The sequence below is a fragment of the Fusarium coffeatum genome, assembly GCF_003316985.1.
Source record: "Fusarium coffeatum strain FIESC_28 chromosome Unknown BRIP53273_contig_397, whole genome shotgun sequence".
In the NCBI taxonomy this organism is placed as follows: Eukaryota; Fungi; Ascomycota; class Sordariomycetes; order Hypocreales; family Nectriaceae; genus Fusarium; species Fusarium coffeatum.
The window spans coordinates 1-24,028 of NW_022158186.1; the positions used below are offsets into that span (position 1 = coordinate 1).

At 48.3% G+C, this 24,028-nt stretch overlaps 5 protein-coding genes across 5 annotated transcripts; 2 read left to right on the top strand and 3 right to left on the bottom strand.

The window, feature by feature from the left end:
• Positions 1 to 486: 486 nt before the first annotated feature.
• Positions 487 to 1,099, bottom strand: FIESC28_11408 (uncharacterized protein; the record flags this gene model as incomplete). The annotated part of the gene is made up of 2 exons (XM_031165532.1): positions 487 to 857; positions 913 to 1,099. 2 exons carry the CDS (start codon positions 1,097 to 1,099, stop codon positions 487 to 489), a joined length of 558 nt encoding a protein of 185 aa, XP_031010403.1.
• Positions 1,100 to 3,890: 2,791 nt separating this feature from the next.
• Positions 3,891 to 4,835, bottom strand: FIESC28_11409 (uncharacterized protein; the record flags this gene model as incomplete). Its single annotated transcript, XM_031165533.1, has 2 exons — positions 3,891 to 4,128; positions 4,174 to 4,835. 2 exons carry the CDS (start codon positions 4,833 to 4,835, stop codon positions 3,891 to 3,893), a joined length of 900 nt encoding a protein of 299 aa, XP_031010404.1.
• Positions 4,836 to 9,133: 4,298 nt separating this feature from the next.
• On the top strand, positions 9,134 to 12,366 carry FIESC28_11410 (uncharacterized protein; the record flags this gene model as incomplete). The annotated part of the gene is made up of 4 exons (XM_031165534.1): positions 9,134 to 9,391; positions 9,454 to 10,308; positions 10,358 to 11,996; positions 12,047 to 12,366. The coding sequence occupies 4 exons, from the start codon at positions 9,134 to 9,136 to the stop codon at positions 12,364 to 12,366; spliced, it is 3,072 nt and encodes a 1,023-aa protein (XP_031010405.1).
• Positions 12,367 to 16,389: 4,023 nt separating this feature from the next.
• On the bottom strand, positions 16,390 to 18,841 carry FIESC28_11411 (uncharacterized protein; the record flags this gene model as incomplete). Its single annotated transcript, XM_031165535.1, has 8 exons — positions 16,390 to 16,566; positions 16,700 to 16,904; positions 17,071 to 17,678; positions 17,748 to 17,949; positions 18,004 to 18,028; positions 18,110 to 18,308; positions 18,381 to 18,680; positions 18,770 to 18,841. The coding sequence occupies 8 exons, from the start codon at positions 18,839 to 18,841 to the stop codon at positions 16,390 to 16,392; spliced, it is 1,788 nt and encodes a 595-aa protein (XP_031010406.1).
• Positions 18,842 to 21,022: 2,181 nt separating this feature from the next.
• Positions 21,023 to 21,794, top strand: FIESC28_11412 (uncharacterized protein; the record flags this gene model as incomplete). The annotated part of the gene is made up of 2 exons (XM_031165536.1): positions 21,023 to 21,121; positions 21,423 to 21,794. 2 exons carry the CDS (start codon positions 21,023 to 21,025, stop codon positions 21,792 to 21,794), a joined length of 471 nt encoding a protein of 156 aa, XP_031010407.1.
• Between the last annotated feature and the right edge of the window lie 2,234 nt (positions 21,795 to 24,028).

The following is a 24,028-nucleotide window of genomic DNA, read 5'->3' on the forward strand; positions in this document are numbered from 1 at the left end:
TTTTTTTTTCTTTTCTTTTTTTTTTTTTCTAATTGTCGAAGATCCCTCTTTTGAAGATCTTTAGTCCATCTCGTCAACGTTTGCCTGCTATTCCGCATCTTATTGCTTTAAAATGTGTGTTCATCAACTATCACCTCTCTTTTCCGGCCAAAAAGCTTTAAGGGAAAATGAAAGAACGTCCCATGTCTCATAATAATTTTATGGTACCTGTGACAACAAAGTCTATCAACTTCAACAATTGCCTCCATAAAACGCTTAGCACTATTGCTGCCACTTTCCCCTCAACTCTTTCTCCCTCTCCTTAATTCCAAAGATGTCTCGAAACTCGTCGGTCAGTATTGTCCCGCCTGCAATGAGTGTCCCATCATGTATCCACACGTAGACTCCTTTCTTTTCATTCAAGGACTCTACCTTTACGGTATGGCTCCGAAGGCCACTTGTGATCAGAAACTGCATGAATATCAGCAAGCGGGGATTTAAGAAGGCTTAGACGTTGTGTACCATGTCATCTTTGTACTTTACCTCAAGGATGGCCTTCTGCGGGCGTGTCACTGTTTGGGATTCCAAGGCTTGAATCAATTGCTTCCTCTGTTCGGTATCGCCGATCTTCAGCAATGCATTTTGGACCAGTTCGGTCTGCTCCTTCGATTCCGAGTTCGTTACTCTCATGATACCAACAGGCTTAAACTGCAGAGTCCAAAGTTGGAACTCATACCTCCCCTGGCTTGAACAGAGAACTCCTTTTGTATTGTGAGGAACGTTGAATTGGGATGCCACTTCTGTCCCATCTGTCCAAAAGAAGTCTGGCTCAGATCCAGAATTACTCGTCTGCGTTAAGCCGGGATAGAAAGTATTGCCTGCAGCGTTACATGGTAAGCATTGCGCGCTCGCCTTTTGGCTTTCCATTCGTACCTTCAATTGATGTTCCATACGTGGAGCATACACCAACTCCTGTTGTCACATCTCTATATTCGCCATTTGCACCGGGCTTCAGAGGCATTAAGGTCCGATTGCCAATACGTATGCCCTTGACTTCGAGGGACGGGCTGTCGTCATGTGTGCTGCTGATTGCGCGGCACAGGCTGTCATCACTTTCCATTGTGGTGATGGAGCGCGATCTTCGGGAGATTTGAAAACGCACCGGATTGTTGTTGTAGTCGATTGGTGAATGATGTATTGGATCTGGTGGGAGAGCTTCTATGGCAAGCTACGGAATGAGCGTACCTTTTATGACTTATTACTCATGAACTGACCGCCTTTTGCTATTGCTGATGCGAGACTGACGCCTACTTAGCTATGTCAAAGTAAGATGTTGTCACTGTGATGAGGCCCGACACGGCTGCATGGCTGGCCTGCACACTAAGACAGTATATCTCTCAAAGCACCCCTTAGGGGGTATACTAACCCATAACTAGGCGATAGGGCTCGGACCCAGGAGGCAAGGCTGGACACCCAAAGCAACACAGCATTCAGAAGTTGTGTATTACAGTCTCACTTCAATCATCACGGCAGTAAATACCGCGTGAACGTCACGTAAAGTTCAACTGGATCGCATCTTTACGTACCGAGAACACTGTTAGATGAACTGCAGCTATAGTCTGAAGACCGTTACTGACTCTAGCACCGGTCCGCGGTTCCGTCCTCGCCTACGTCACTTCAAATCCAGGATCCATGATCCTGAGACACGTGAGCCTTGTGTGTGTGAGCTCTACGGAAAGTTAGCCACTCCAAATTGAATACCTACATCTGACATGTCCGCATAACTGCGTGGAGTTTGTGAGTCACAAAGAAAGAAGCCAAGGGAAGGGCCGGCGATGGTACCTACTAAGTTCAAGACCCCGCGCATCCTCCAGCCATTGCAGGGTACGAAATAGCCAACGGGTAAAGATGCTCATACACGCCCTTAGTCGCCCTTCCCCGTACGTTTTCTCGTTCTTCATGCAGTGAAAGTGATATGTCAGGTTGATCAGTAACGTTGCCTACGTGTATGCAGCCCTTTTCACCCTCCCAGAAACCCGCGTTGAGAGACGATCGAGACTTTCACAGGGACCATTTTCGGGCACAACATAGGCACGACCTAGCCTAGCTGAGTTCCACAGTTGGCAAATGAACTGGCTCCTCGTAATCTGGCAAGTTCACAAGGCTCTTGGCTTTGTGCTCAGGCTGATAGAGCAGGACAACAGCCAAGGATTTATGCAAGCATCAGAATAATAATGCTTCAAATGTGCACTGTACCATTGTTGTGGGAAACCTTGACGGTCCATGACCGAGTGTATGCTCCACATCTGACTTGTCAGCTATACGAATCTTACCTATGATATGGAATAGCGGTGAATACAGGTCCTCTATATGTACTCTAAACAACGTACAAGCTGAGCTTGTGCCCACACTCCAAACCTTGCCATTATCTTGAGAGTCCATGGTAGGAAGCTGGTCTCAGCCTACGCAATGCTGCATGGTTTCGACAGGGTGGATAAACCCGGACCCATGCTTATCTTTGCAGATTGGCTGTTTTGCGCTTTGCAACGGTCCGCACGTGCATTATATTGTCGTATTTATTGCTAAGAGGCCTCAAAACGTCCGTTAGCATGACGTGAGAAGTGTGTAGACGAGGAATAGCTTCAAATACCGTTACATCAGGATCTCAGGCGACCACTAGAATCCTAAGGCTGATGGCCGTTTGAATCTTCTGTTATCAAATTGACCATAAATCGTATAATCATAAGTCCCATGCATTAGTGCTTTCTAGGGCGGTTTATGGGCTCTTTGAGATACCATATTCGGATAGACAGAAATTATTTAAATACCTCGATGAGCCGCGACATGTCAAGAAACATCAGGCTGCTATTCTCCCCCTCTCTGTTAAAGGCTTCGAATCCTCCATCACTTTGTCCTTTGGAGCCGCAATGGCAACGCTGCACTATGGTACCCCAGACAGATGGGACTGGTATGCTTGCGTATGTTAACCTCTATCCATTGACTACATCAGTGTTCCTGCTAACTGGACAGAGTCAGGGGCATGTTTACACGAAAACGAAAGAGATGAAGTGTTGTTCAAATGCAGAGAAGACTAGTCATGTCGTTCGGCGTGAACATCAAATGCCCCTGCGTGGCCGGTCCCAGCACGGATGGCGTCTGGTAATAGCACACCGCGAGCAAATGAACGAGAAGGGCGTATGGAGAGAGGTATCCGAAGAAAATGGTTCTGTGAAATGGAAGGATGATGAATGGCTACAGTATCTGAAAAGTCTGCGTTGCACTGACAGCAATTGTCGGCCCCTCCATTTGTAAAATGGCTTGCACGAAATTAGATAGATAGCTTCACGTATGGCCAGACTGATGGGCTTGGAATGGAACTCCATAGAAAAGCGATTTATGGCTCAGATCGATGGTAGCATTGGCATGGCAGATTGGATAGTCGAGTTCAGCCTCCTCAATATTGTCGGTTGGTGGCTTGTGAGCCTCGTGAAGGTAATCCAGTCCAGCCTATCATGTTATACAGGTCATGTCTCCAAATAGCAGCACCATGAAGCACTCGGGGGCAACTACCTTTTACTTCTCAGTATATTCTTGCTGACGGCGCCCTTCAAGCTGTTGCCGGCAAGGTGTCATTCGATTTAGCTTATGTCGAATGAGAGATAAGCGCGATATGGGTCTCGGCGTCCCGTGATTGCAGCCGCCCTTGGCAGGAAGTCAATCTCAACTTCAGAATCACGGCCGGTTGGCCCATTATTCAGTCACTTGCCGTGACCGAAACGAACCCTGGCAATGATGACGGGGAGACGGCTGTCACGACCTTGGGATCCGAAACATGCGCCGGTCCAGAGTAGACCTCTTCTTTGCGCTTCCCGCCATTAGACGTCTCGAGATCTTTCCCCCAGGTCTCTTTGTCATTCGGGCTGGAAAGCACCGACGACCTCTTGACACAAAACTTTGCCAAATAGTTCTCGTAGACCTAGAATCGACCAGATGGGAACTTCTGTGTAATCTATCGTGTTGCTAGAGACGACGTCATCATCGTTGTTAGGCGTGGCCTTGAAGGGGTTGTGGAACTTTTCTAGAAATGCTTCGGTTATGTTGCCGTTGTAGACAATAAACGCTAAAGTGCCTGTATTGTGGGTGAGGATCCTGAGCTTGAGGTTGTGAAAGCTAGAGCATGGCGGGATGCCTTACACTGGAGACATGCGGAACTCGCATTCGTCAGTGAAAGGTCGAGGGTAAAAGTGCTTCTGCGCCATTCCAAAAAAGACGCCCAGAAAACACGCATTGTGATCCGAAAGTGATGGGACGAGCTTGCGGGCTCGGAGCTCTCGAAGCCGAAAGATAGGCTCAATCGATGACTTCCCTGGGCCAGGCGCGATACGAAAATGGTTGTTTCGGTTCGACATTAGCTGAGTCCGGGCGATGTAGCAGATTATGGGGAGATGAGAGGGGCCCTGGTTGAGCGATGACGGTGTCAAGACGTCAAAGCACTCGGCGGGTTGCGTTGATACCAATGTGAAGGAAGAATATGACGACTCTGTCTCGTCAGGGAAATTCCACATGATATGCGCGCGTACAGCATCTCGATAAATGCAACCACCAAAGTATAGATGGAGTAGATGGTTCGGCTTGCTGAAGACGCGGGGCCACAGAGTCATCGAAACCGTCTTGACAGTATTTGGAGAGTGGATCGGGTTCTTCGTGTCGGGCAAGCGTACCTGTGAGTGAATCGCTGAGAGTGGTGATGGTGTTGGATGGGTCAATATGGCTTTGTGACGTGCCTGGGGCCGTCGTAGGCCGAGCGGTATCGTATGGTGACTGTTGCGCCCATCGCGCGCCGAGAAGTTGAGCATGTAGATCAGTCCAGCGGATGGGTTTCAGGAAAAGCGCTGTGTCTTCACGCTGCTGGAAGATATCATATAAGGAGTTTCTGGCTAGCCGATAAATTCGCCGTTGATGTCGCTTTTCGTGCGGAGTGTCGATGGACCTGTGATGTGAAAGGCGTGGTGATGGGCGATGTAAGGTTATCGCCAGCGTTACGCGATCGAGCAGTCGTCGAAGTAGCAGGTCGTAATGTTGCCATATTCATCAAACTGGACGGGTGTCTAGTAAGATTTTCATTTCCAAAAAGCGACAACTGCCGCGTGGGAAAGGAAAAAAGGAGGAAAGAGCGTAAAAGAAGGGAGAAAAGACTGATTAGCTGGAACGGTCTTTTGTTGATGCGTGAGAGAAATGAATAAGTGAATCACTAAAGTCCAAGCATTTTTCAATGCTTACCTAATTGACCAAGTTCAGTCCCTTTCGGTGGCTTTTATTGTCCGAGATGAGGTAGTTTTGGATATAGCTGCCTGATAAACCTGCATGGTTCTTTCCTGGACTCGGTCATTGCTGCCCTCCGACTGTAATCATTTCACGCTAGGCTCAATGTATGAGACGAAATACGTACTGTACGGATATTCGCGTGCCTGTTAACATTTTGTAGAGTTCCTTAGATACCGGAAATACCACCCATGAGGGTCTAAGAGACCTGGCGTGGAACAGCACCCAGCCACCAGTGTTCGTGACATGTTGCAGCAGGTACCTACTGCTAAGATCCTGCTTCCTGCGTCACTCGATTCTCCTCTTCGCCAAAAAATCTACATGGATTCAAGATCGCGTTCCCCGCTCCACCGCCCTCCGTACGCGACGCGCTATGCGCTAGGCTGGTCGCTACGATTCGGCTTAGCTACCTCGACCCCACCACTGTTGAACCCGTTGCCTCCCTCCATTAGATAAGCTTTTTAGATATTTAGGCTTTCCACAGGCCATTATGGCTCCTTTGCCCGCACATGGCTCTTTTTTCTTTTGTCTTGCCCTCACATAAGGTTCTTAGGCAGGCTAGAAGATGCCTTCCTTGCTTCGATCCGTTTCTTTTTTTTTTCTCCTTCTCTTCCTCCCACTCATATCAACAATCACCACCGCATTCCCACAATAAATGGATTGCCCTCAAGCAGGAATAAGGGACTGCTGATTGAAGGAGTCATCTTGCTGCTTTTTCTGCTGGCGTTGGAAGGGGAAAATTCGGTCAGCAGCTAGGAGTTTAGGCATTTCACAATAAGATTCACACCTTGGATCCGCTGCCTTGTGTTGTCTCTTGGTATGTATCAGAACCACACGGCGATAAGCGTAGCCGAGGCAAGGCTGTGTCTTTTGATTGCCACTGCGGTGCAGTGTACTTTGGGACCGGGGAAGTCACGGTACATTGGTCCATTCACTTTTGTTTATACATGCTCGGCTTTGGACTTCATTTTGAGACTCGGTTTCGTAGACAAAGGACGGTGAATGTATGAATCTGTATGAATCTGTATGAAACTGAAGGGGCTATCTCATGGCCTACAAGATGCAACTGATGCCATCCGCTAGCATTAACAACGGGTGGAAGTCTTTCATCCACTCAATTGATGCAGTTGGGAAGCACCTCGCCGTCATTTAATTCCGTTACGCTTGCCTGTTGTTCCTGATCTTTTCCACTGCCTGTTTCATTCCAATTGGAAAGTTGCCATCTTTTGGTGCGTTTTCTTTCCCTTTCACCCATCCACCATCACTCAGATATTCAGGTGTGACTTTTTCTCCCCATGATGGTCCTAGCATGAGCGTCTCATCACGTTGGACAGCTATTCCAGTATCCTTCCCCTTCTTCCCTTTTGGGCACTTGGCGCAGTCGTTTGAAAGCCATTCTTCAACGAATATGTGATCGCCTTTGTTCTGAATAATGTCAGCCACGGCGATTATTGATTGAAAGAGTGGAAGTATATCTTACGCAAGCAGTTTTGAAGTTGCTGTATGGACCCACACTGGCTAAAACATTGGGATCAGTTGACGCACATTTTTCGGTAAATGTAAGCCCCATGTTGAAGTTTGATTTGACCTTTGGGCCTTGATTGTATGAAGTGATAAAGTGATCTTCGTGCCGAAACCGTTGGCTATGGGAATCAATGCGCCTTTTATATGCGACAACACCAATCATGTCGAATATAAGCATAGCAGAGTTTCTTGGAAGTATCCTTGCTATAGGTCCCACGGATGCGATTGGTCCCTCGTGTAAGTACGAATATCTTGGATAGTCACCTAGCAGTGTACTTCGTTTTCATTGCTTGTACAGGTTGTGGTCGCAAGTCAGATGTATCTGACTCATGCTTCGGTGGTATTGGTTCCATCAATATTGAAGAGAGCCGGCCCGCTTAGCCAGGCCGTCCTACTTCTGTCTCTGGCCTTCACAACCCAGTAGAGTTAACGTGGAGCACAACTCCGGACATAGCCTCAAACATGCGTCCATCGCTACCTGTAGCCCGTTCACCTTCGCCAAGTGATACTGACACTTGCGGTGAGCTGAATACGGGTAGCGCGTCAGGCAGTGATAGACAGTGACGTTAGGCTGACACTGAAAAGGGAATACATTTGGAAGGCGGTTAAATGTCAAGTCAGAATGTTCCTGGCACAGGGAAGGAAGGCTTCCCATCATGGAGGGCCTCAATGCCCACCGCTGCTTCGATAAGCTGAGCCTTCGTTGTCATACTTGATAGTTTGGATATGATGTAGGGGTACAAGGTCAAGGATATCGTATGTTGGCAGAATGTCGAAAAGTGTGTTGATCAACAGCTAAGCTGGTTCGTATCTAGTTACTAGGACTATCCACCAACCAATCTTTGGTCGCTAACTAGCGCGGCTCTTTAGGCAGGGGGCGTTGAGCGTGATTGTGATTATACGACGTGCGTGCAGCATGCCAACGGAAAGTCAAGTTGAATATCCATATGTGACATGTCACCATAGCTGCGTGGAGTTTGTGAGTCACGAAGACAGAACGCAGAGCAAGGATCGGCAAAGATATCTACTAGGTTCATGATCCCACGCATCCTCCGCTCATTCCTACGTACAGAAAGTCCAACGAATAGGGATGCCGCATAGGCCAGAGCTGACATGGTATTCTGCGGTTAGCCACACCGTCAGAAGTTGAGATTGATTTCCTGCCAAGACCGGCTACAATCGCGGGACGCTGAGACCCATATCGCGCTTATCTCTCATACGACATAAGCTAAATCGCCTTTCTATGGAGTTCCATTTCAAGCCCATCAGCCCGGCCATACGGGAAGCTATCCATCTAACTTCGTGTAAGCCATTTTGCAAATGGAGGAGCTGACAATTGCTCTCAGTGCAACTCAGACGTTTCGGATACCGTAGCCATTCATCATCCTTCCATTCCACAGAACCATTTTCTTCGGATGCCTCTCTCCATACGCCGTTCTCGTTCCTTTGCTCGCGGTAGCCCTCTCTTTGACCCACCGGATAACCTTCCGGGTAGGGTTGACATCTTCTTGGCGGCTTCAAAACTAGCTTGGCATACCACCCTGCACTAGTAAAGAGAAGCAATGCCATGTCGCATCTAATCTAGAAGTCTCGGCGGCTTCAAAACTAGCTTGGCATACCACCCTGCACTAGTAAAGAGAAGCAATGCCATGTCGCATCTAATCTAGAAGTCTCGGCGGCGCCATGGAAGTTAATTTACGTTGTAGTGCGCTTACCACGTCTGGCTAGTAGCTAGTGCATTTAGAAAGACTGTGACGCCTAGAAAAGTGGCGAAGTGGCACGTACAATCCCCGTAGATGTGCTTGATCAGCCCAGTCTTTGTGTTGGAAAACGAAAATAAGGCTGTTGCGCCGCATGGTAGCGTCATATGAAAACAACGTTTCTAGCCCCAACAGGTGGCTCACGACAGGGAACAAGGCAGAACCAAGTAATCTAGATAGACAAGTCGGATGACTCCCTCCTGGGGCAGGTTAGGCTATCTAATCTCCACGTCCCGTTTGTCTCTGAGCCTCGGGCGTGAGCCCGTCTCCATGGCTGTTGTGGATCGATCTGAAAGTTCTTCCAGCGGGGATGTTGGTAGCGCATTACCGACTACTGCAGTACGCTGCATCACGCTCTTGACTGCGCCGTTGAATCGCTACAACTTGAACATCTACATCTCTGCTGTCTCTTCTCTCGGTACCCTCTTATGGTCGTCTTGTAAAATCCCTGCAACTAATCGAGAGAAAAAAAAGATAAAAGCCCCTTCTCTTTCTGATCAACTCTTTTCTGCGCTCGATACTACTTTCTTTCATTTACACCATACACAATGTGTCACCCAAAGCATGACGAAGGTGCATTCGCAACAGCGGCCGGCTCCCAGATACCTGTGACACTTGTCACAGATAACCTTGAGAAATCCTCACTTGATGATCGCGTCTACCGAGTTGTTCGACTCGATAACGAGCTCGAGGCTCTTTTGGTGCACGATCCCAAGACCGACAAGGCCAGTGCTGCTCTTGACGTCAACGTAGGAAATTTCAGTGATGAATCTGATGTTCCTGGTATGGCCCATGCGGTCGAGCATGTAAGCATATCTTCACCTGATGTTCTAAATAGACAATTGGTTAATATCCTCCGTCGTTGTAGCTTCTTTTCATGGGCACAAAGAAGTTTCCCACTGAGAACGAATATGGGCAATATATCCTCGACAATTCAGGTAGCTACAATGCTTACACCTATCCAACCTCAACAAACTACCACTTCGATATTTCTGCCAAGTCAGACAAGGACCAGGAGCCTTCAGACACAAACCCATCCCCGTTGCGTGGGGCTCTGGATCGGTTTGCCCAATTCTTCATCGAACCGCTCTTTCTTTACGAGACCCTCGACCGAGAGCTGAACGCTGTTAACTCGGAGCATAAGAATAATCTTCAGGATGATGACTGGAGACTGGAACAGCTTGAAAAATCTCTTTCGAACCCTGAGCATCCCTTCCACCTATTCGGGACCGGTAATTATGAGGTTTTGAAAACCCTTCCTGAGGCACGTGGAATTAATGTCAGGGACAAGTTCATCGAGTTCCATGACAAACACTATTCGGCCAATCGCATGAAGCTGGTTGTTCTCGGGAGAGAGTCTCTTGATGTGCTTCAGAAATGGGTTGCAGAGCTTTTCTCCCCAATCGTTAATAAGAAACTCCCTCCGAACAGATGGCCTGGAGAGCTTCCATTTCGGGAGTCTGACCTGGGAATGCAATGCTTCGCAAAGCCAGTCAAGGACTTGAGGGAGCTGAACTTGTATTTTCCCTTCATCGACGAGGAGTTCATGTTCGCCACCCAACCCAGTCGTTATATCAGTCATCTTCTCGGACATGAGAGACCTGGAAGTATCATGTCATACCTCAAGTCTAAGGGCTGGGCAGATGGCCTGTATGCAGGTGCCCATCCCGTATGCCCTGGTACTCCCGACATTTTCAATGTGCAAGTCTGTTTGACGGAAGAGGTAAGGAAGGCATGGTCGTACAACAGCAAACACTGACGTACCACTACAGGGTCTTAAAAACTACGATGAGATTATCATGGTTTTCTTTCAGTACCTTACGTTGCTACGAGAAGAGCCTCCCCAGGAATGGAGATTTCAGGAACAAAAGGTGATGGCAAATGTCGCCTTCAAGTATGAGCAAAAGACACCCGCCAGTAGTTTCGCTCGCCGCATCAGTTCTGTCATGCAAAAGCCTCTTCCACGAGAATGGTTACTCAGTGGCCATACCCGACTCCGAGAATTCGCCCCTGATCAGATCGAACAGGCGCTCTCTAAGATTCGCCCGGACAATTTCCGCATGGTCATTGTGTCACGAAACCATCCCGGTAACTGGGACCAGAAAGAGAAGTGGTACGGAACTGAATACCGCCACGAGAAGATCCCCAATGATCTTATGGAGGAAATCAAGAAGGCCGCCGCAGTATCCCCGAAAGAACGCCTGCCGGCCCTTTATCTACCAAAGAAGAACGAATTCATCCCGAACGACCTCGATCTCGAGGTCAAGAAGGAGGTAGATGAGCCTGCCCTCAATCCGCAAGTACTACGCAACGATGACATTGCCAGGACATGGTGGAAGAAAGACAACACTTTCTGCGTTCCTCTCACCTACGTAGGAGTGAGCTTGAGGACCCGCCTTATCTACACTTCTGCGGAAAATACTGTCAGAGCCGACCTATTTATAGCCCTGGTTAACGATTCGCTAAGAGAACGCTCCCAATACGCTAGATTGGCTGGTTTTGATTACAGCTTGAGTCGCGATGAGCGGGGTTTGTTGTTGCTAGTCGAAGGCTATAGTGAGAAGCTTCCTACGCTGCTGGAACAAGTCGTAACAACAATGCGAGATCTCCGTACCGGACATCGCTTCGAGATCGTTAAAGAGCGACGTATTAGGGCATACGAGAACTGGCAGCTTGGAAATCCCTACACCCAGGTCTCTGACTACATCCAGTGGCTAAACGCACCTGATGGATATTTCACAATAGAAGAGCTCACGCATCAGTTTCAAGGTTCCACGATTGAAAACGTCGGACTTTTCGCGAACCAAATGCTTAGCCAGATGTTTATTGAGGTTTACGTATATGGAAATACGTACAAGAAGGATGCTCCAAGCATAACCAACATGATTGAATCTATCTTGAAGCCTCGAGCATTGCCCAGAGATCAGTGGCCCGTCATGAAGTCTCTTCTCCTGACTGAGGGCTCGAACTACGTCTTCAGAAAGACTCTCAAGGATGAGGCGAATGTCAACCATTGTGTTGAGACTTGGTTCTATGCCGGTAGTCGCGATGACCGGGAGATATGCGCCAAGACCATGCTCCTTGGCGAGATGCTCCACGTGCTTGTCTTTGATCAACTTAGAACCAAAGAGCAGCTGGGCTATATCCTGTTTAGCGGACCTGGGGCTTTTTCAACAACATATGGTTTCTACTTCCTTATCCAGAGCGAGATGACACCAGAGTTCCTCGATGCCCGTATCGAGGCGTTCCTTATGAGATACGCACACACTTTGGAAAAGATGACTGAAAACGAATTTGAAGGTCACAAGCGAAGTTTGATCAACAAAAAGTTGGAGAAGGTCATAAATTTTGATCAGGAGTGGGTTCGTCATTGGTCTCAAATTACAAACGAACGGTACGACTTTGAGCTGGGTAAGTCGAGAAAATCAAATCCAGCTGTTCATGTAGCTAACAACAAACAGCCCAACGCGACGCTGCACAAATCAAGCTGCTGACCAAGCTTGAAGTCGTGGAGTTTTACAGCAGGCTTCTCAACCCAACCTCCACTCGTCGAGCTCGTTTGTCCATCCACTTGAAAGCCCAAAACAAGGCCGAGGGCGTCGACAAGCGACAAGAGGAGGCCCAGAGAAAGGCCGATGAGGAACCATCACCTGGAAATGCTCTCGAGACTGCTCAAGAGATCACAGATGTCGGACTTTACAAGGCTGGTCTTGCTGTCAGTTCCGGTTTGGTGCCTTTCCAGGATATTGATAAACTTCCGGTTCGTGATGGCGATGATTGAAGCGGCACCCCCTTGTTTATGCCTCACTCTTTTGTAGACGATGCGGATCAAATATGTGGTCTACCATTCTTTACCTGTAGCCAGTTTAGCCATCGGCTACTCTGCTGCTTGTCAGTAACCTTTAACACCTATCTTAGAGCACCAACGAAGGCAATGCTCTGTTTCAACAACAGGCATCGACATGCTGTACCTTGTTGAGATCACAAATGAATATACCAAAAGGATTAGATTATAGTGTGATACCAAGAGCAAGAGCCGTCCATGGCCCTTTAAACATTCGTGAATAGAATCAGATGCTATGCGGTGGTACATCATGTTGTTGTTGGAGGGAAAAGTATCTCTGTCAATGCTTTTCATATCATTCGCATCATGTAGTGACCACGATATCCAAAATGAAGGCTGGCCAGTAGTCCTCTGGGATAGACCGCCTAGGCCTTCGTAGACCGAGGATCAATGAATACATCGTCAGGTCATGCCATGGTACACCGGCTCTCGGCACCATTTCTCATCCTCGTCGTTGTTGATGGACAACCTCGTCAGTACCGTTATTCTGAGTCTCGTTGCTGACATGGTGAGAGAGTGTGAGGTGGTCAGAGCTGGTCGTGAGGTGCTTTTCCATTGTAGCTTCTCCGCCTTGAACGTTAGAGCACACGAGGCCGATGGCGTTCCCATAGGGGCTTCACGGGGACATCTGGCGTATTAAGAGGGCGAAGTGGGTCACCCTTCGCCCACTAGTATACTTCGCGAACGGGAGCAATTGCGCTTGAAGGTGGATATCGTTTAACGTTAGCCTAGAAACCCCGCATCGCGTGGTGTCTTGTAGGGGGCTGGGTCCTTTCCAATGGCAAGTAGTTGGGTTTCCAAAGGGCTGAAAACGTCTTCGGGGTTCTGTCTGGAAGTTTACAATCATATCGCCGAGCACCGTGTGATGGTATTCGTTGGCGAAGCTGTTTCGAATTTTCTTGTTGGGAGGAACTTGATGGGCTTCATGTCTGCCTGCATTTTGATTGTGCATCCATCGCAGCGCTAGTGAGGTCTTTCCATGTGCCATCGGCTTTCTAAATTCGCGATGGGATGTCCCCCACTAAGTGCATATGCCAGCGGTTGGACTGTCCAACCTTGGTGGCTCGCAGGTTGTCTTTCGTCTTTTCTCCAGCGTTCAGGATTCTTGTTCGAGTCTCAGCGTTGACGGCTATGACTGCCCTACCAGTCTTCGTCACACTGGCGTACGGAGTCATTCAGGATATGGTATCACACACTTCTGCGATCAGATCCCTGACGGCGAATGCGTTTTTGCTCCCCGTAGGAAAGCTTTCGTCCAGACAGCACAGAACGCGGTCGTCGGGGGGTTTTGGGTCCTCTGGGGTGAATGGTTTGACAATGTCGCCATAGCTATTCGTGTTGGCGAAGATGGCGATGGTTTTAATGGTAGGCGTCTGAGACGGGTGAAATGTCGGTATATGCGTTCTCGATCGTTTACTCTATGACGGTGTTAACAAGCCAGCGGTCCATCTTGATGCGTCGAGTTCGTAGCTGTCGATCACTCTCGAAGACTTTTGTCTTACTCCAGGCAAGTATCAAACAGTTCAGAAATAAGATGCCTGCAGTAGCGGATCATTTTAGCCCATCCTGGTCCAGCCAACTTTACGGAGGGGCAACAAAATGGTGGGGGTTGATAGTTGGTTAAGTGTATGCAAGGTACAGAACCTGTGCGACCCCGCGCAAATGTGATTCTTTAGCGTATGTCTAGCGCAATGCCTGGTCCCCTGCCACCCACTCCGCCTTCTTGGCTACATGAGGCTCTGCTGCGCTCCATATCTCAGTCTCAAGTACTCCCGCGAATAGTTTCATACCACTACTTCGCTGCAGCCTTACTTATGGACAACCATACGCGGAGAAACAGTCTAGAATTTTAAGTACGATGATCGTAAGTCTACTAACGTCTGTGAATATGTTGGGTGAGATGAACCCACAAGAAGGCAGAGGATCTGCAACCTTATGTCCGCCGGCTGAATGCAACTCATCGTTCATTTCGTAGAAAGCCCAATTGTACTATGGGTTAGTTCTGCCACGTAATTTTCCTCATCTTTCGGCTGTGGCTTGTCTTCAACCGTGGTTAGATTTCTTGAAAAAAGCGGTCTGGTAGTGTCTGCAGGGCGATATATGATGTGTCCTTTCCTCTCGAGGTCCAGCGCCTCATGGTGTAGCACCCCGGCTCTATTTTCAGAGCCCTTGCCGCAGCAAGACAAAGTAACCTCGCAGAAATTGGCCAGGTGTCGATACCGTGTACTGACGGATAGCTTGAGAATAGGACCAGTTGGCCGTCATTCATGTTCCCACTCACAAAAAGCCATGCCCGAAACTCACCGCGGCTGTGGGAACACCTATTCCAACCTGAACGGGTTACTTGCGAGATTCGCTTGGCCTACAACAATCCCTTCATATAGGAACGGTACCGTAGGAGAGACCGTACAGTACCATCAACAGCACCCTTCGTCTAGCAAGACTTGCAAGCTTCCGTAATCAGATTCAAGAATAAGTTAGGACGCTATTAAGTGTATGGTATAGTATTCGGGTGATGCAAGATCGCTATCGGACTTCCTTGCCTCTAGATCACCTGGCATGTTGACAGGCTACATGCTGGTCAGCTATGGAATCACCCCTTTTACACCTATCTTCCCCCTTCTTTATATTTGTAAACATGTCTTCATACTTCCGTTGTCATTTCCGTACATAGAAGGACCGGTTGTTAATTCCATGTTTGTGTCTGGACTCCTACCAAAACGGCCTTGAAGTACCCGTCGTCTACCTACAAGTCATTCTTTCACGTGTCATTCAATACACCGACCGCCTCGTGTGACTATACACCTCTTTGACCTTCTGCTATTTCTTCACTTCCTTTGGGCTACCCTTCTTCCTTCCCTCCTGAGTCCCTAGACCATAGTCATCAAGACAGGCACCGAACTCCCTGTACCACCTGGAAGCCAACCCTTACTGTCATTTCGTCTGCAGGTAAGCCAAAGCACAAGCTGCGGCAAACTCCGAAGTCTAGGGTAGTCCACTGGGAGCTTCCTTGAAATGCTCTTAAGAGCTGCAGCTCGGCCGAACATATTTGAGCTGCCTTCTGACGACCAGGACTGGACATGTAGACTTCGAGAGGTGCCACATAATATTCTAACGTGACGACACCCACCTAGTATGCTCCGCAGGCAGCTCAGGCTAGTCATAATCTTGAGAGTTAATTGAAGGTGATGGATGGCTGTTCCTCTTCGGTGTCGCGAACCTGTTGAGGGAATTTAGCGGGACACATCGAGAACACGCTGAATATACCCCACCGAATATCTGATGCAAGTGGAACATGACTTGACCCCAACTCCTAAACCAAAAGAACGTGGCTCTTTTGAGGCTAGCTGGATACTTATTCGTAGACGGGAGATACATACTGATTTTGAATATACTATGACAGTGAACTGTAACCAATATGCTCGCTAGAAAAGGATTTGTCTTCGTCCTGTTGTATCTCTTCACTTGGTCGAATGTATCGTTACACCTTTGGGATCCCTTTACACCTTCTAATCCTCCATCACCCTAGCCATCATCAGGCTGGCGGCTGTAATTGCCGGCAAACGCCGCCGAGTCCATCTATTTAGACCTTGTAGTCCCTCTTATTAGACAGATTCTCCATGGCCTGCGGCATGTTCTTGTAAAGCTTTGGGCTAAATCCTCCTTATTCGTAGCACAGAGTGCTTCGTCGTTCCTCTTCATCGTGTTGACCAGCTATTTGGCAACCTCGCCAATGGTAGAGGTCTGAGCGTCGCCCATCTGCCCAGTAGGGAAATCTCACCACTGGCTGTCCGACAGCTTCCCCAGAACGTCGTATACACCCAGATGTTGGCTAGGTCCAAGGCTAGACCCATCTCACCCGTCGGCAAAATTGTTGGTGCTCTCATGGAGTGCCTGAAGGGCCTCCTTCCCCATTTCAAATGAGTCCTCAGCCACGGGGGTCATCCTTTGTGACAACGATCAGGTCAAGCACAGAGTTTGGCCTTCTTGCTCGCCAACTTTTTTGACAAGAGTTTCCCACCAAGCGTCTCTCTTGCCCAAGTCGTCGGCGACGGGTGTTGGGTTATGTTGGAGCTCTGGGTCCACATCAATCCATTTCCATATCCGTTTGAGCGCCTTGTATAATAGCCTGACACTCTAGTAGGGGATGTCAGTATCCGAAGTCTACACCAGACTGATTCTTGTAGTAGAGCTGACCAAGGACAGAACTAGTCTATCCTTTGGTATAGGTTACGAGAATGGGAGGATTGTGTTTCTGTTTTTCACTTACACTTCGAACTGATTCCTCCGAAACCCTTTCAAACCAACGTTGTGATACGTCCCTGTGTTCGAGTGTCGTAGAGAGCAGACCCAAGAAGAAAACCGGGAGCAACGGTGCCTGGGCCGTGAAACATGACCCCGATGTTGGCATAATACGTATGCACTTGGCGAGAAGTTCCATATTGTGAACAACAGCCTCATGGTCTCGTGGTAGCCTAGATTGGTCACATTGATGTTAGTGTACTTGCCCTGTTGAACTTTATGTGACAGGGGTAGGGACAAAAAGGGAGGGAAAGAAAATAGTCATGCTTTTACATGACCCTTCTTCGACCGGTCCTCCTATTTCTCGCCCTCCTCTTTTCATTCTCTTTCAAGGCTTACCTTAAGAGTCGGCATAGATAATAGATTATCGCTGCTATTCTCCATGCCTCGGCAGTAACCTCCGTCATTTCCTCTTTCGAGGATATCACAAAACCGTCCGAGGCGTCACGCACCCAGGTTATCGTCTCGGGGCGCGGCTGGCGTTCTTTCAAAGATTTCCCCTCACGATTCCACTGACGTATCCGTGTCAATTTACTAAATATGAATTTCGCTGTTGAGGGAACCACAGGACTCCAAGGTTCCTGCTGTAAGCGTGCTGCGCAGTATGTGACCTGGCTCCAAGTGTGCAATATCAACTTTGAAAATCCACAACCGCCATGAATCTCGGACATTTCACCCTCTGTGCCATACAAGAGCCAGTCAAATCTCGTGCATTCGGTCTCAGGGTTCATGGGAAGAGGGAGTTCCATCATGGATTCGGCAAGAATCACTGCCCGACCAACGATAATGGATTGAGAAATGCGAAGCCGATCGAATCGGTGGGAGCGCTTCTGGTTCCAGAACCTATGACCGGGATCCGTTTGTCGGAGGAGATACTCACATAGCTTAAACCCCCCTAGCCATTGAGACTTTCCATCCTTTTCCAGACGTTTTTCAGTAAGAATAACCTAGGAAGCTGTTAATTTAAATAACAACAAGACCAACAAAATATAGGTTGCAAATAGTATCATACATACATCATGCATAGATAGAAATATGGCCATAGTGATGACTTCTTGACACCACATGTTACTTTTAGACCCTTTCAGTAATTTGTCAAGCTCTTGAACCGCCATGGCATATAGTTCGTTAGCTCGTTTTCGAAGATGCTGATCGGCCAAATAGTCATGTATGTAAATAAAGGAAAGACTTTGCACAGCATACGATATGCCTTTGACTCTACACATTGGAGCGAAATCCTCTCGCCAAACATTTGTGCTATCGAGAACAGACCTTCCAGGGCACCAGCTTTCAGCGTCTATACGGGCAGTCAGCAGACGCATGGGTGGAGTTGGGTAGGCTGACGAGCTCTAGCTATCAATATCATCGGGGAACTTACAGAATATGAATGCCTTTTTGCCCCACTTGTCCATCTTAGACCAAGCATCTAGGCGCCCGAAGCATGGTGGAAGCTTCGGCGGAGCGTGTGCAGAAACGTCTTGGAATGAAGATGGTGCATTCGGCATCGTTGTCTGTGATGGAGTGCTGCCTGAGAACTTTGATTCGATGCCCGTGGACGGCGGAGCCCTATGCTGCACCTGAGCTGTCATGGACACAGCCGTATTGGAGTATACTGTCCTAGAGCTTTTACAGTCCGGACAGGATCTTACGTGCTGAGTACCGCCGCCTGATTGCACCGGTGCAGGACCAAGTGGTTCGTTTGCTTGTTCTTCTCTTGGCCAGTTGCATTTAATATGACCATTGATTCGTCCATCCCGAGGGCGGTCGAAGAGAGGATTGAGGAGCTCAGGGAGCCGATTCTCGTCTGAAGTGAAAGGGTTGTCAAAACATTTATGTAATACTTTCTCAAGACTATATGGAGCATCGGGTTCGAGATCGTCATGTGAAGCGGGGCTTGATGTCGCAGGTTGGGGTGCTGTGTGGAGGGTCAGTGAAGTTATACCATAGTTCTGTTGGCATGTTTAGGGAAGCATCAATTCCTCTAAGGCTATAACACGAACGCAGATAGAAGACAGACGGGCTGCAAATCAGAACGTACATCAGGGACATGATAGGGTTCATGGTAAGGCACCATGGATCTAACACGTTCCTTGTCTTCTTCAACTTTCATCGTTTTGCGTTTTCATGACATCCATCTGAGCTCGAAACTGTTGGAGAGGGTCTGATGGGGAGGACAACAAAGAAGAATGACGATACAAAATCTCAGAGGGGATAAAAACAGGGAGGGGGGAACCAGGTAGCGAAGCTTTGGGGTAGAGAGATGATGACCTCATTGTTTTACCTACTTGTTAAAGCAGTGGTCGCAGAGGTCCCGCCTGGAAAGTAGTGGCAATGTTTTTTTTGAGGTGGCGGCGACCTTTCAGGAGATGGGTACACGGTGGTGTCCGTGTCATCAGGTTTGATGTTATCAGGATAACGCCTTTTCATTTCGATAGCCTCGTGTCTAGTTTGACCAGATGGATGCGATAGATACCCTGTATCGAACTTTCGATTGATGATAGGCGCCCTGATAAGTCCAGTGGACCTGCGTGTAAGTGTGGATAAAAAGATGAATGACGGTTTCCTTGGCGTTGAAAGTGCACATAACGACGCATGCAATGAGTAGACAAGGAAAAGGTCAGATGGAAATAAGGCAACCGCAGGACCACCGCTGGGGGCACTGTTGTTTATAAGCCAGGGACCCTAGGCAAAAGCAAAAATAAGCTAGCCTTAGTGGAATGCGGACCGTCAGATAGCACATCCCGGGTACCATTGTGACTATGGCCAAAACCCAAGACAATGGATCTAACTCAGCCGTAGGCGAACGGGAAGTGGATGGTGCGTGCGCGGCTTGTCGATTTGACAGGGGCACGGGCATGCTGCTGCTGTGGGACTCCTGTGTTCTGCAGCCCCTGCTCCAAAGCGTATGAAGCAGCGAGGCGACAAGATGGGGTGCATGGAGCCCACAGATGGGCAAACCGGGATTGCAAGGGCTTAGTCTGCGGTAGCGACTGGGGCTGTTAACGCTAGTGCCTTAACAGCTTGGCAAGCATGCGAGATCTGGGAGAGTTTAGCGTCTTGCTTACCCGCTGGTCTAGTCCCAATACAACAGTCCGTTGTTATCGCTTGTTCCCCAACAATCGCCAGAGCCTACCAATGTATGCACTGTGTCTGGTACCTCAATCCCGCTTTGGCATTGCGACGTTTCCACATCCAATCTCCCACCAAGCACGTTGGTGTCTCCCTACGTCATCCCACACAGGTGTCGACGTCGAGATTTCCACAGACCTATACAGAGGAAGGGGCAGAAAGTTTTGACCTGCACCCCTGTTACTGTTATCCTTGTAAGCTCCATAGGTACAATAAGTACAAGAGCTTTTAGAGTATTTTATTATTATAGGGAATTGATACCTCTATAATATAGGGGCTTAATTAAGCTATAGTCAATAGCTACTGCTAATTTTATTATTTTATTAGAGAGCTTTAGGTACTTTAAGATGCACTTAAGTACCGAAAGTACTAAATTAACTCTGATTGGCTATATAAGATAACAGTAACAGGGGTGCAGGTCAAAACTTTCTGGCGCTGCCTCTGTAGACTTCGGAGGAATACGACATGGCCTTCCACCAATATTCCGTAGTCTACTCCACACGTTCTTCTCGTCTTCTTTCGCAGTCCTAGACGGACGAGTACGAGACACCGATGTGAACAAGAAGCAGATCAAGACGGTGGATCATGCTTCACGCTTTGCAACAGCCAAGGTACTATGCGGCATTCCGAAATCTATCCTTTGTTAAGGACTATTGCAGCCGGTGATTGAGCTCATAGTCAAAAGATAACCTGTGAATCTCACCATGCCGACCGCTTTCTTTGGCGGGGCATCGGCGGATAAGATCAGGTGTCAGGCTCACTCTTTTGACATGGAGAACTGGCACAAAGGCTTCTGGGTTGTTTCCTTTGCTTTGCTATGCGTTTAGGTGTGTGCATCGTCCTTCTCATCGCGACCTCCTGGGGTAAATATTACAGCATCCCAAAAGTCCCGCGGGCCAATAAATGTGGCCCTAAGGATCGAACTGCCGAAGTCTAGGAGATGAACCGCCCCTTCGGCAGCGACGCTGTCTTCTGCATTCTTTATGGGAATCTCGTCCGCAGGGAGGCTTTCGTCGAACGTACCCGTCTCTTTTGCAACCGCAAGTGGCGATACTGCCAGCGATAAATTGGCGTGGATGTCCCCTGGGGCATCATGAGAAATCTCACATTAAGGTGACACATGATACTTTTTTCTTGGTCCTCTCGCAGTATAATGACCGATATGACAGTGGTCTCTACGGTCAGTACTCATTGGGCATTCACTTTCGACTTCGCTACAAAGATCGCCCCAACACCAAGGACCATACCGTTCGATCTTATGGTACGACCTGATGAAGCGCACGGTCGACTGTCTGACCTTCCTGCTAACAAGTATACTGTCTACCTCAAGATTACTACTGAGCGTGACTCGAATCCTCAGTCCTTTTGAGCAAGTTGTTAAGCGCGAAGTTGCTCAGTTGGGTTACGCCTACGATCTTGTTCACAGTAAGGCTTGGGATTAAATGAATAAATTTACCAAGCTGCGCGCGAAGAAGGATCAGAAGAAGGCTTCCGTCTACTGTCAAAAGGGGCGACGACGAATGTGGGAGAGGCTTGCGACCAACCGTGAGGTCTCCAAGTAGCAGACCAAGAAGAACCTGGAGGATAAAAAGCATCGTCGTGCTGAATGGGAAACTGAACAGACTCGTTTTGATGAGGAGCTCAACGCCAAGGTCAAGGCTGAGCGAGAGCAGATGAAGGAGAGACTCACCAAGGTCGATTCCGAGAAGGCTACTGAAGTTGAGAAGAGGGCTCAGGAGACCGCTGACGAGGCATTGAGAAAGAAGACAGAGGACATCGGGTTTTGGTTTAACGACAAGGATGAGACTGTTGCTTACGGGAATCATAAGGACAACGACAACGACGATATTGTTGTTTCATGTTCCACTGAGTCTCCCCAATCCTCTCCCAAGAGTGTCGATTTGATAGCCGATCTCACTCAACAGAAGCAGTAGTTGCCGACTGTCAACGGAGCTCCTCCCATATCTACTCAGCAAGAGGACGCCTTGGTGGTTCGTGCCCGACTTGTCTACGGCTTTGCCGGTGAGTCATGAAGCTCCCGTGTTGTGTACTGGGAGGCTCTACACAGCAGCGACGACATGGCTCGTGTGCTTCGATTGACACCGGCTGGTTCTACCCTCGTTGTTGCTCAGAACGAGTATAACTCTGCAGAGGAGAAACACTGTTGTGTAGTATGGTGAGCTCGATCACGGAAGCATGGGGCTTAAGGATTATGCTGATATCGACGACGGTCAGTGCTACGTAAGCAATGTACGAGTTCCAGATGAGCACGCTTCTGAGTTCTATCCTAAACACAAATTGTTGACCTTTTCGTGATTCCGTAGCATCAAGAAGCATTTGTCAGATACCCTAACTCCTGCCATTGCACATAACGAACCGAGCTCAATAGTTTGGCCTTGCAATTTCCAGCAACTGTTTTTCTGGCCTTCCTAGACTCTAAGTTACGATGACAACTTTGTGCATCCGCCATTTGCTTTTGTGCCAACTTCTTCTAGAGTCATACCTAATGGGATCCGATCATTGTCATTTTGTGTACACCATAGCAGGAAGCATAAGGATTTAAAAACTATAATATGTTGTCGTCACTGACAGAAGGCTTCTATATGCGCTTTAATTTCTCCCACCCAGTTCTCCTTCTCCAAACTTGTCATACTGATACCCTCAATATCCTCCAAATGTTTTATAATTAATTTGTCGATGCCTTCATGATAGAAAACTCTGGCCACCTGTCCAACTTCATCTATGAAAAGTCCATCCATATTGTCAACAGACTTGTGACTGTTCTGGAATGCACCGGCGGCAGGATCGCGCGACCTCGGATCATTGAGACAGGACTTTATTGTCTCCCCTTCCTCACTTATGTTGATCTCAACCATTTGGTCTTCCACGCAAAGTCGGAATTGGGGATTGATGTGAACTTCCTGTTTAGAGCCGTCTTTCCCCAGTTTCATCGTTTTCGTTGCAAATAGAGATTTCGAGTGGGGGATCAAGGCAGCCAATATCGCTCGGGGCGCTGTGATGTTTTGTATCTGTGTAGACTCCGATCTCAAGTCGGCCTGGCCCGTTGAGCTTGATGCTCTACTTCTAGTCGTTTCTTTGTTGATCGGGCCTTCGATACTGCTGGGTAACTGACCTTCTCGGCAAGAATTCGATTCCGACTTGACCAGACCCACTGAGCTTGATGCTTCAGTTCTCGTCACTCTGTTGCTGATCGAGCCCTCAATGTCCCTGTGCGATTCGTCTCCTTGGCTAGGCACTGTTTCCAGGTCGACTAGGTTCGCTGAGCTTGATACTACGTTTCTGGTTACTCCATGGTTTCTTTGCGAAGAAGAGACTACTCACTGTTGAACTGGCCTTCCACATGGCTAGGCAATTGATGTTTTCGACGATAAAGATAGTAAGTTACGCCTGGGATAAGGATTAATGACAAAAACGCCACCCCCAGAACAATGCAAATTATGGGAGTTTTGGACATTTTAAACCTGATCGGCCCTCCACAGCCAATCTAACAATGCTAATTGTTATCGTGTATCAGAATTTGAGAAACACAGTACGTGAGTGGAGTAAAGATGACGGAAATAAGAATGCTCTAAGAGAGGTCCGGAATATGAGAGCTTCTTTGGTAGACTGTTGTTGACAAGTTCTACCTGTGGTTGTCTCGTCGGAACATATAGCCTTTAAATTACACCGGCTTTTTGCTTTTGCGTCTTAGCGGGAAGCCGCCTTCAATCCGCTTCCGCACTTCATTTACGCAGGCCTGCTAGCGTCAGAGTGGCCATTGCGTCCCGCCGCGGTCTCTTAGTCTGCCGATCACTCATCCACTGCGGTTCATGATCCCCTTATCACACTGGCACGTTACTTTGGAGGCGCACGGCCCGGTCCTTGATGTTCAAGTTGTGTTTGTTCATTTGGTCACACTGCTATCGAACAAATGGTCAATATGGTTGGCCTCTTTAGCAACAGCATGCCACGTTGTCTCTTCCGTGGGGAACAACGACCGGTGAGAGACTACTGCTAGAATAGCGGCCCCTTGACCAAAGTTCAGCTTGGATATGGCGTAGCTGAGCCAGAAATAGAAATGCAGAACATTTCTCAAAATCATCGGGGCTGTATTGCTTAGTACCTAGATAGCATGGGTTTCTGGACTTCATGATACTCCAAGAGCTGG